At 40.8% G+C, this 12,693-nt stretch overlaps 1 protein-coding gene and 1 long non-coding RNA gene across 2 annotated transcripts; one reads left to right on the forward strand and one right to left on the reverse strand.

Annotated features, from left to right (window-relative positions):
* The first annotated feature begins 536 nt into the window (after window positions 1-536).
* LOC116690897 (uncharacterized) lies at window positions 537-8,984 on the forward strand. Its single transcript, XR_004332383.1, has 3 exons — window positions 537-547; window positions 7,176-7,182; window positions 8,929-8,984. It is a non-coding gene; the product is annotated as an uncharacterized LOC116690897 (long non-coding RNA).
* Window positions 1,098-11,986, reverse strand: notchl (notch receptor, like). Its single transcript, XM_032518101.1, has 11 exons — window positions 11,608-11,986; window positions 10,452-10,596; window positions 9,246-9,578; window positions 7,935-8,155; window positions 7,316-7,640; window positions 6,472-6,647; window positions 5,884-5,945; window positions 5,059-5,182; window positions 3,377-3,474; window positions 2,905-3,236; window positions 1,098-2,287 (listed from the first exon to the last, which is right to left on the reverse strand). Exons 1-11 carry the CDS (start codon window positions 11,657-11,659, stop codon window positions 1,777-1,779), a joined length of 2,379 nt encoding a protein of 792 aa, XP_032373992.1. The 5' UTR covers window positions 11,660-11,986; the 3' UTR covers window positions 1,098-1,776.
* Between the last annotated feature and the right edge of the window lie 707 nt (window positions 11,987-12,693).

A 12,693-nucleotide genomic window follows, 5' to 3' on the forward strand; every position in this document is an offset into this window, starting at 1 on the left:
CCGTTTCTCTTCATGCACATTGCTTATGGAAGCAGTCCGTTTTGCAGGGTAGGAAGAAGTACTCAAATCTTTTACTTAAGTAACATTACCACTGCAACAATGTAAAATTCCTGCAGTGAAAATCCTACCTAAGTAAGAAATGTAGCACTAATTCTGTGGTAAAATGTCCCGTTTCACAATATGATATTATTAGGACATTATTTTAAGACCTTTTAAAGTAAAAAGATGGAGCAACCTCAGTGCATAATTTGCATTTGAGTAACCAGTGTATGTAAAGTGTGTGGGTGGGAACCTGAAAGCTTTCAGTCCTCCACACACTTCTTTTAATGCTGTACTAATAACTAATATTAAAAGTGCAAATGGATGTTTTGCTCTCCTTTTTCCCACCCAGTATGACTGGTAAAGGTCAGTCCTGTTTGTTTTAATGGCCTGAATCTCGCATGTATCCAAATGTAACCAAGGAAACAGAATGTTGCATGCATACAGTCTATTGTGTGCATGTCACTGGTTGGAATGTGGGGCATTCTAGAATGATATGATGCACACTGTCCAAGGATTATAGGTTTTCTTGACACTGTGAGGATCAGTCTGTCTACAGATCAGAACTGATAATCTTAATTCATACAAAACCCCAAAATAAGGGAGGACCACATTAAGACAACACCCCTCTATATTTGCCAGCTGCTCCTCTGGAGGCAGATACAAACAGGCAATGCGTAGTAGGATGTTTTTTTTCAGGACAGTAGCTGCAGGCCTGGGACTTCACTGCCACAGAAAGGGGGAAAAGGTCAGCAACTATAAGTCTGTTTATCGAATCTCTGGTTGCGGATCATGAGTCATTAACCAAAAGTGATTCTAAATATTGGAGACTTCCAAATAGCACCCTGATATGTCAGGTTGCTGGGAGCTTTTCAACTGACCATTGAGTCAATAACTTCGGTAGAATATTTTCAGCAGCATTACTTTGCAGTGGCTCTGTGTTTTACTGGAGGGTTCCTAAAGTTATACAGAAACTCATGTGGCTTCTGCTCTGCCCAACTCTGATCTAAGAGAATTTGAAAATAAAATTAGAAATTCCACATTTTGCATGAAAAGTCGCAAGAAAAGTCTCTTTATTGCATGCATCAGCATGATTCTGACATCTTTGTGCTACCATGCACATGTTTCTTATAATAATTTCTCTTTCATTGTTTCCGCAATTATCAGAGTACAACCTGTTAGAAGTCAAGACCATGGGAATATATTACAATATTTGGCAACAAGTTTCACAATATGTTGGAGCGCAACTGTGATATTCATCACGTTTAACTGGCATTCATCTCAGACATGTTATTTTCTTTTTACCTACAGTATGTAATATATGAAAATATGAACAATACCCCCCTCCCTATTAAAAATATTATAATAATAATTTAGGCAAGGCTGAGTAAAAAACTGTGGAGGTCATTTGGGAAGTGCTGCTGTGTATTCATTTGACAGGAATGTAACAAATAAGTGATCTTACAAGAAAATCTGTCAGGTGACACCCAACAGATGCATACTGGATAATGATAAAGGTCCCAAAATTACAGCAAATTAAGGTTGGACTCCCTCTAGTTGTTGGGCGTCCTTGTAAGCTTTTTAGTTTGTATTAGGCTGAACAACAAAATACACATAATGCCATACTTAAACTCCTAGCCTCTCTGTAATTGTAAGTCATTATGTTCACATGTTCTCTGTGGCTTTCTCTATGGGCTGAGTGGAAAAGAAGCTGTGCAAGTTTTGCTGCTGGTTCCTCTACAAGGCTGTTTGTGTGGAGTCAGGAGTGTTGTTTGACCTCTCACCTCTGGATTTCTGCTCTGAATCTGCTGAACTCACCGCTAATTGCTCTGCTCTACTGGGAGTGTCACTGTTTATAACTGGCTGGCGATCTGATTGGACGGCAGCATATGTAGGAGGTGAAACAACCACTGTTTCTATGGGCTCATTGGCTGTTCTGTCTGTCACAATAATATAATTGGGCTCTGGCTGGGGGGCACTGGAGCGACGCTGCAATGCATGCTGGGTGCAGGAAAAGGAACGCTGCCGAGGGGCAGGCTGGGGCGACAGGAAGTGAGGTGTTGCAGCCCTGGGGACTTCCTGATGCCTATCACGATCCTCATCCTCTGAGGTTACTTCCTGTAAGGTGCTGATTGGCCGGGGGGAGCGGCCCATGACTCTAGGAGGGACCAGTGCTGTTGCAGATTGGTTGAGCTGTGGTCTCCAGTTCTGAGGGGAGGGGTACTGCACTCGGCTCATCGACCAGTCACTGGCAAGACAAAGAAACAGGAACTACATAAGCACAAAACTCCGGAAAAACTTTTTACTTGTTACAAGTAGGGAGTTGGGTTGGGAACTGGAGGGTCGCTGGTTCAAATCCCCATATGGACCAAGTACAGAGTGTGGACGGGTAGCTGGAGAGTTGCCAGTTCACATCCTGGGCACTGCCAAGGTGTTCTCGAGCAAAACACCCAAGCACTCAGGGCGCTGGTCCTGCACTGGCAGCCCACCCACTCTGACATCTCTCCATTTGTTCCTGTATGGGACTTGAGCATGTGTGTGTATAGTTCAGGCCTGTGTGTAAATTGTAATTTCCCCACTGAAGATCAATAAAAAATATAAATTCTATTAAATAAATATACAGTATATAAATGAATATTACTGTGAAAATACTGCTGCACAGTGTAAATAAGAATTGTTAACCATGATAAGTAACAATGTGCTATGATTATGCAATGTTTACCTGATTGGCTAAAATATGCACAAAAAAAGCTGGTATGGTAATTATGAAAAAATTCAAGTTTCATTATCTCAAGAGTTTCTCACTCGGCCGTTTAAGAGACGAATGTTGTCGTATGTGCGCGCATGTTATTTCTGAAGGCTTACTTTTGTGGAGGTGGGGTCATATCTCGATGCCCTATGATCCCAGAGAAGGAGGCACTTCTTCCAGGCATGCCTTGTGATCCGACCCACGGCGAGTACATCAGGGTGCGATCCTCCCACAGCATGTCATTGGCCGTGTCGACGGGAACAGGCCCTCTCTGAATTTGGTGAGCCAACAGGAGTTCCAGGACCTGGTGATGCATGCCCTCTCTGGCCACGTCCATTGGACGACGTCCTCTCCGATCGTGCAGCTCCAGGTTGGCACCATGAAGGAGGAGAAGTCTGGCCGTATCATAGCAACCATGGATGGCGGAGAGGAAGAGAGCAGTCTCGCCCTACCAGGGAAATAATCATAAAAAAAGTACCTCTGTGATGTCTGGCGGATAGAAATTAAGCAGACAGAGTCAGCTTGTTTTAAACATGGATAAATCAGGATTCCTTAATAACCACTGACAAAGAAACAGTCAGAACTGACCTTGTTGTCTTGCAGGTCCACAGCGGCCCCGTAGCGAATGAGGGTCCTCGTTAGGGAGAGGTGGTTTACTGAGCATGCCCAGTGCAGGGCTGATCTCCCTGAGAGACGGTGTGAGTGGAGGGGAGGTAAGGGGGAAGAAGGGAGGGAGTATGTCAGCCAATGAACAACCATTACACAACAGAGTCAAGCCCAAGAGGGTGAAGGGAGGGAGAATTGAGGGATGTGGAGACGAACTGTTTCAGCTGAAGTGAGAAAGAGATGACAGAGACAGGTCAGAAAGACAGAAACCATTAAGAGATGTGAACAGAAGTAGACAGAGAGACAAAGACAAAAAAAGCAAGGAGAAAGATCAGCAACAAAGTTAATATGTCCATCAACCCGATCTTGAGCACTGGAGCACATTAACTTTGTTCTGAGTCAGAGGAGGGCAGCAGGGGAGCTGGAGGAGGAAGAAGAAGAGAAGCCATGGAGAGATGAGCACAGGGCGGGAGAGGAGGGACACAAAAAGAGGACGTGAGAGAGACGGAGTAAGTTACACAAGCTACTCAGCCCCTCAGTGTACAGGTGACAGAAGAAATGGCCTGCTCCGAAGCTCTACATGCTATTTTTCAAACAAGGTGAGCGTTAACCCATTCATGCATTGGATCCAAATATGGCACGTGGACAGGTGAGTTTAAGACAGCTAACTTTATTAGCCAAGCTAGCGCCGTGGCTTTAAGGACTGCAGTGTCGCTCTGTTGGTTAGTCAGTCTCTTAGGTCAAGATCAGTGGTGGAATGTAACTAAGTACATTTACTCAAGTACTGCACTCTAGTACAAATGTTACTTGTACTTTCCTTGAATCTTTTCTATTCGTGGTACTTTCTACTTCAACTCCGCTACTTTTCAGAGAGAAATATTGTACTTTTTACTCCACTACATTAATCTGATAGCTTTACTAATCACTATACAAATTAAGATTTTTGCACACAAAACACATGCAGTTCATAAAGATCATGTTTTATTGTAAATTAAACTATCCAACAGTATAACGGCCTACAAGTACAGCTGAAATGATCAGCCCCATTAAACACAGAACAGTTTGGATTGTTCTAGTTTCTAAAATGTTAGGGATTTTACTGCATTGAGTACTTTTACTTTTAACACTTTAACTGCATTGTCCTGATGATACTCACATACTTTTACTGAAATAACATTTTCAATGAAGGACTTTTACTAAACAGAAAGAGCAGCAGAGTATTTTCACAGTGTGGTAGTAGTACTTTTTTAAGTAAAGGATCTGAATGCTTTTGTGTGACATTTTTAAAAATTTGGTCACTAGAAGTTGAAGTGTTCTTTGGTGATGCTATGACTACTACGATAATACTTTCAGTTAAATGTCAGCCATTTTTTGGCTTAATGCATGAAGGGGTTAAAGCAGAATTACTCAACCTCTGCTTCTGACCTCGGTGATGATGACATAATGAATAAACAGGCAATAATCAAACTGCATTTGCACATAATTCTTCATACTGTTTTAGCCTGATTGCATTATGAGATCAATTGGAGGAACTGCAATTTAAACCAAAGTAGCTACATTACCTGTTCTACAGCACCAAGAATGACATGTAGATTCTATTTGACTGACGTTTGGGGTTGAGTCAGACTAAACTAATATTAGTAACTGTGACACAGATGCATTACCGGTATGATCAGTATTGTTGACTGGCACTCCCGCTCGCAGCAGCTCCAAGACCACCCTGTCCAGTCCGCTACGCACCGCTCGGATCAGAACCACAGACCCATCCGGGCCACACCACTCTGCCGACTGCCAACACAACACAGCTATGATAAATATATAGAAAAGACAAACACTTAATACCTATTTAACAGTTTAAGTTTGGCATTGTATAGTCTACAGTATATCCACGACGTTCCAAATCGGGGAATGCTCTGGTGCCGACGGAAATTCTGACAGATTTCACTCTTTTCCGCCAGATGTCCGTTACCTTCTGCTTTCTCTGTGTTGGAATTTTAAACTCTAGTGAATTTAAGAGGACTAAAGTAAAATTCTGCTCTGATCTCTGTAGGGTAAATCCAGACAGCCAGCTAGACTATCTGTCCAATCTCGATTTTCTGTTGCACAACTTAAACAACTTTTGAATGTACACATGTTCAACCAAAACAAATTCCTTCACAAGGCTATTTTGCAGAGGCACCGTGGCTCTGCCCGGTGCTTAGCGCCACCCATGACGATTGTGATTGGTTAAAAGAAATGCCAATAAACCAGAGGATGTTTTTCTCCCATCCCGGAAGGGTATGTGGATTAGCCAGACCCTCCTCCACAGCTCTGTAAAGGGAGGTCTGGCAAAGTGAGACTAGGGCTTTTACAGTGTGGGCTACATAAAGACACGGGAAGAGAACAAACAAATACAGCCCAAATGGTTAAATTCCTTAATAACATTGGCTCCACACAACATTTAAAAAATAAAATGAAGAAAATGTTTTAAACAAATACAAAGGTCAGACCTGCTGTGGAGGACTGAGCAGAGGAGGAGGCATGGCGTTTCTCTCCCATCCTCTAGGTGGAGCTGATGGAGAACAAAAATTATTTCAGGTGGATCTCCAACTGACACATGTAAGGGTTTTTGAGATACATCCCAATACTATGTGGAAGGAGATACAGTATACAGTATGTCAGAGTCCTATTTGACAGTAAACATAGGCTGAACATGTACATGTTTCATGTGGTGGCATATGATGTGGTTTAATTATTATTTTCATTATTGATAATCTACAGATTATTTTCTTGATCGTTTGGTCTACATGACATCTTTGAATGTCTTGTTTTGTCTGACCAACAGACCAACTTTTTTCTTTTTATATTTTGTGTTGATCAAGTAAATGATTAAGCGGCTAATATGTTGCGGCTGTATTTAAGTCCAGAAACCACTAAACAAATGGCATTTGTAGTTAACAAATGTTAAAAGCTGTCTGAAGATTTTAACAAATGCAACCAGCCAATCAGATGCGGGCCAATGATAAAAAATATATTCCCATTTCCGAGATGCTTAACAGTGACAATGAGTAACATAGTAAACTAATTCGAAACATTACGTTGTACAGGTCTACAGGGCTGCGAGGTTCCAGGCCGGTAGGGTTTCTGCTCCTGGCTCCTGTGGTCACAGATTGAGGCTTCCTCTTGTCGTCTGGAGCATCTCGCATTGATGTCTTCCATTGAACTCTGGGTAAAGTCTGTGTCACTTCCTATATCCTGGTCCCGTTTGAGAGGTCTGGAAACCAAAAGCACAGTTTTGAGCTTTGGTGAGAAAATGTATTTATTTTAAAATAAATAATTTTTCAATGTAATTTTTGCCTATATTTGATAGAATGACAGTATAGAAAGGTATTAACGTAATAAAGAGAGAGAGAGAGAGAGAAAGAGAGAAAAAGAGAGAGAGAGACAGTAGATGACATGCAAAGAAGTTTCCTGGCTGCAACTGAACTGGGAACGATGCGGTTACATCACATGTGTCCTTACCCACCAGGACACATCCATTATCCACTAATCTGTTCACTAGTATTTAGATGATTCAATTAAACATGAAATCTTCAGTATAAAATGTTACAAAATTGGATAACATGCCTTTAACAATGGTGCCATCGTCAAATTGCTTGACCAACAGTCACAAACCAAAAGCTCTTTAATTTGTATAGAGAAACAAACCATTAGATCGATTGATTGATTAGTCAACTAATCTTAATAAATAATATAATATATACTATATGTTAAGCAGAGAAGGGTTTAGAAATAAATAAAGATTAAAGGTTATATCCAACTGATTGACAGGAAAAAGTGCCATTCAGCCTTTTCAATAACTACACAGGATGAGCTGTCAGTTGTTTTAAACCACACCATATTTGTCTACATGACATCATTCCTCAACGCAGCTCGTCTCACCGCATTCGAATGGCATCCTCCCCCAGCGGTTCCCTCCTTCTCTTTTTCTCTGCTTCCTTTGCTTTCTTCTTTTTCCTCAAGCTGATCTTCTCTTTCTCTCTGCTTGACCTAGCCCTCTGGTCTTGGTGGGCTGGGTGTGGTGTCAAGGCCTTGGATTTTGGGTTATTGTCTGTGACCGTAGACCGGTGTCTAACTCTACTACCACCTTCCCTCTCCGACCGCCGCTGCCTCACCCTCCTCACCACCAGGAACACCACCAGGGCCAGCACCAGCAGCAGGCCAATCGCTACAGCAATCGAGGCCCATAGCCATGCAGGGGTCGGATCTTTGAGAGGGAGAATGGAAAATTAATTTTTATTACTATGAGGTAGAAAGCATCACTTATCACCTATTTACTGAAGTACTCAATTTCATCTGATAGAAAGTCATGTTACATTCATGGTAAATTCTTATTGAGCTATGCCTCTAAAATAATGTTTGAAAAACTAAAACTCAATCAGCAGCTGTGACCATCACATCTACACACTGGAAATGGCAAAGGTGTTGAATAGTGTTTTGTTTGGCTGAAACTCAAAGGTGGATGGGTGTGTGTGTGTGCGTGTGGGAGACAGGACACTACCTTTGACTTCCACTTTTACCGTTTCCTCCTCTCTGCTTCCTATTTCCTCTCGGACACCTCTAATACTGATGACGGCCTTCAGCTCAGCAAGAGTGTGTAACAAGCCAGGCTTTAGCAACATTACTGCACGCAGGAAACTGGCTGCCTCAGTGGCATAAGGGAAACAGGTAGAGGGCAGGCGGGAGCATGGCCTGTTGTCCACTTGGAGGAAAAGGAGGGAGCTAGGAAAGAGTGAGCGAGAAGGAAAGAGCAGGTATATCGTTTTGGAGGCCTGAAGTAGGTTTGTTTGGCTATGTTTGCTGAATAAAATCTAAAACCCTTTAAAATCAGTACAATTGTTTAATTAACATAAAAAGACCTTTTTCAAAAAAATATTTTTCAACATAAAAAAGTTACACACTTAACACACATGTATTTTAGCATTCATAACAGTAACCCTGGTAGTCAATGGGCTCTGTTCAGACTTAAGACTACAGTTCCTGTACTTAATGGAGTTCCCCAAGGTTCTATGCTTGGCCCACTTATTTTGTCTTTACAAAAATCACTTAGGTGTTTAGGTGCATTATAGTATTATAGTGTTATAAAACAAAGAGGAAGACAATATAAGCTGTTTTACCTGTAATTAATATTCTAGGTATTTAGCTTGATGAAAGTCTTTATTTTCAACATCTGTTTACAGGTCTTGAGTACGAATGCATATGTGAAAAAAGTTGTATGAAGCTACATTAGCTGCTAGTGAGGTGGCATTGTGGGTAATGTAGGTGCCAGATTTTGACAAGGAAGAAAAAAGTGTTCAATGAAAAAGACAATATCCCTTCTTTTACTGCATTGATTAATTTTTTGTAGTTGTTCAAACTGTCTATTGTCTGACAACGATTTAGGAATGCAATGTTAAATCGGTAGAGTAATTGTCATAGCAACATGTTAAAAACCTTGTGAAGAAACTGAGATGTACAGTATATAATTACACCAAAGTCCTGTGTCTTTTTCAAAGGGGCTGTAATCAATAAACAGAACATGAATATAGCAGTAAACAACTATTTGCTATGTAAGGATGTAAAGATACTGGAGTAATGGCGCCCTGAGCAAAGAATGCCATCACACACAGAGTTTTGATAGCGGGTCTGCCAGTGAGTGCATGTTATTGCCATGTGAGTGCCATGTGAGTCAGTATCTGACACTGATGGCCATGATAAAGCGTCAGTATTTGACTACTGAACGGTTAGTTAGTGAACAGTCCCCTATATTTGTAAAAATACTGCTTCATAGGACTTTATACTCACTATTTTTGACAGTTCACTCAGCACCTACCCATTTGAGTCCCCCGCAGATGCCTGAGCCAGCAGGCTGGCGAGCTGCTGAGGGTCAAAGTCAAACAAATTCCTGTTAGTGGCGAGGGGGGCCCAGCCTCTCAGTTTGAGTGGCGACTGGAGGAGGATGCTGAGCGCCCAGAGCAGGGAGCTGTTGGAAAAGGTGCCACGTTGTTGTGGGAGATTGGCGTGAAGGACCAAGGTTCCTTTGGCCCACAGGGGGCTCTGGTGTGTGAAGCAGTCGCTGCCGTCCCATCCACAGGGAGCATTGTCGCATCCCTGCTCGCAGTGGGAATTGGCGTAGTGATCACGGCAGTACAGGATGTGGCCAGGACTGAGAGCCATGATGGGACGGGATGAAAAGATGTATAAAAAAAAGAAGAAAAAAAAAAAAGAGATAGAATAAGAGATTTGACTACATAGTTTCAAGGTTTATAAACTTTCATGCTTGGAGTTAAAAATGTCAGAGCAAGAAATAATTACATTATTACTTACTTATTGTATATCTATTCAATTCAATTCAATTTTATTTATAGTATCAATTCATAACAAGAGTTATCTCAAGACACTATACAGATAGACCACACTCCAGAATTTACAAGGACCCAACAGTTCTAGTAGTCTCCTCCAGAGCAAGCAACAGGGTCTCATTTCTGTTGTTTGTTTTATACAGCAATTAGTTAACATATTGGACAGTTCACTGCCTCAAATTAACAATGTGAAACACTGTTTAAAATTGTGTTTGTGTTTTGAATTGTTGTAAATATTATGATGTTACTGAATCTTGGTACCAAAGAAAACTTTTCCATATTACACACTATTTATTTATTTTCAATATTTAAATCAATATTCCCCACAAGGGTACTGATTAAGGACAATAAACAATACTAAATTAATCAGATTACTCATAAAGTAATAATAATGATATTAATAATCATGTTTGCCTGTTATTTGAGTTTCTTGCCCAAGTCTCTCTTCCATAAAAACATTCTTGAACCTAGAGTGATTTATGTGAAAATATTTTAAAATATGAATGCAAATAAGATACATAATACATAATAGCTTACATGGAAACAACACAAACTAGCATACAACAATTTAAAAGGACAACCATAACTGGCATGAATAAGCAATTAAAAAGTTGGACATTTTTTGTTTTTTTTAATGGTGAAAATTATGGTTGAAAATGACAGCAAAAGGGTTTTACTTGCAGTGGCCCCGGTCCTTTAGGCAGTCGAAACCGTCTCTGAGACACTCAGGCTCCATGCACTCTCTGTCACAGGAGTTGTCTCCAAACTTGTCCTTACACTTTCTGTTGACTGGACACTGGCCCCACGGATCACCAGACGCAGCTGTGGAGACAAGCACAGATTAGTGGCAACAGTACACAATGTTGCACATTAATATAGTGGTCTTTTTGTACAGTTGTTCTGGGTAAAATGTAAAAATTATGTATTTGTAGATGGTCTTCTGCATGTCGTATGAACGTCCATGAATGAAACATGTTTGTTTGCTTTGCCCATTTAAATTACAAGTGAATTTAATATGTGCTGAAAAATGTCAAAGGCAAACATCACTTCCATGTTATCATGTATTTGCACTCTTGGCAAATACATTGTGTGTGTATTATTTTACCACGCACTGTTTTCACCAAGTGTTTTATCGCAGGACCAACTCAGCCACATATTCAAAACTCTCATTGTCTCAGAGCATTAGCAACTATTCATAACAATGCAGGTCAAGCCATGAAAGGTGGGTCCTGATACGGACCATTAAAGGAAACAGGAAATGGGCCCGACATAAACAGGAAGTTTCCAGAAGAAGCGAATAGCAACAGGAAATGGAGTGGGCCGGGACTTGATAAAGGTTGAAGGTCGTCACCGTGGCAATGAGGAATGTGATGGAGTTGGACAATGGGCTTGGCAGGTGTGTGCAGGGCCATAAATTCATGGCAAAAAAGAAACGCATGAACAATATGCTGAAATTAGACATCAGACTTTTGTTTCACTCGATCAAAAAAAAGAGAGCTCTTCTGGTACAGGAGGAATAGAAATATGTCATTATAAAAAATGCATTTCACTTTGTCTTTACCTGAATATTCCCAAAGGTTAAATCCACATCTACATTGACAAAAAAGTATATTCTGACTTTTTTTTTAAATAATGCATTTGGGGAAAATAAACTTACCTAAGTCGTATACCAGTATCCAACCCATAGGGCTTCACTATTTTCCAAACAGGTAATCAGATTTCTATCTACAGCCACAGGACGTAGTTTCACTACACTTTGAACAGGGGACATGTTTGGTGTACTGTACGAGCAAAAGAAAGAACATTTTGTTGAGAATAGGGTGGCTAACTCACCTTGACATGTCCAGCTCAGTCCCAGCAGAACAAACGTCCTCAGAACAAACATCTTCAGGTTGTTCACCAGCTGCGGTGCTCCTTTTCGTCTATGTCCAGAGGGATCAGGAGTCCAGTCCAGCTGTTTGGTTAAACCCGCCTCTGATCTCCGGGAGCGACTCACAGTGTTATACACTTAATCTGTAGCTATGCGGTGTAGCTGTAGTCCTGCTGTTCACAATGAACAGTTAACTCTGAGTAAAGTTGCCCAGTCCCATCATCGCCGCCACAACCGCTAACAACTTCCCACACCACCACCCAGCCCACTTTGTTCACTCGCTCTTTTTTCAGAGGCCCTGCGGATATCTGGACAACTTCCTGCCACTGTGTGGAGAAGAATAGGAGGGTGATGACCGTATGTGCGTGTGTATGTGTGTGTGTGCGTCTTACTGTGTCTCAAAAAAAAACACAGTATGGGGTATGTGAGCTGTTAGAAGAGCCGTTATTTCAATGTGTAAAAAGCTACAGGGTGTGAGGGGATGGTGTGCTTTGAATTTGACCTTTCCCAAGAATATGTCTAGCTGCTGAGTCTAAAAATAATTTTAAAAAAGTAACTGAGTGCTCTGCCTCGACAAGGACTCTGTAAACTGCTTCTGTTCTTATTTAATAAAAGTGAAATAAATAAGAACCGATAACTTGAGAAGTCTGCAGTGTTGTAAGTCCAAGACTTTGACCATTCACATTAGGGCTGTGCAATCAATCAAAGTTTTTATCTCGATTGCGATTTTGGCTTTTCACGATCACAAAAACACATTCATTGTGAAAAAAAACAATTACTAACTCTTATTTTGTCTTGTGTGAAAAACAAAAATAGGCAAAAGTATTAAGGGAAATTTCACAGTTTATACTGTTGATCTGTTTCATTGTTTTTTTAAAGTTCAATACTTGGAACATCTTTCCAAAAGACAATGACTACTCGTGTTAAATATTCCTGATTTCAATAATAACCAAAAATTTCTGGGATTATGATTTTTTTCCTCCATTTTATTAAACATTATATATACTATACTACCAGTTGGGGTGGCAGTAGCTCAGTCCGTAGGGAGT

The sequence above is a fragment of the Etheostoma spectabile genome, chromosome 6, assembly GCF_008692095.1.
Source record: "Etheostoma spectabile isolate EspeVRDwgs_2016 chromosome 6, UIUC_Espe_1.0, whole genome shotgun sequence".
Classification (NCBI taxonomy): Eukaryota; Metazoa; Chordata; class Actinopteri; order Perciformes; family Percidae; genus Etheostoma; species Etheostoma spectabile.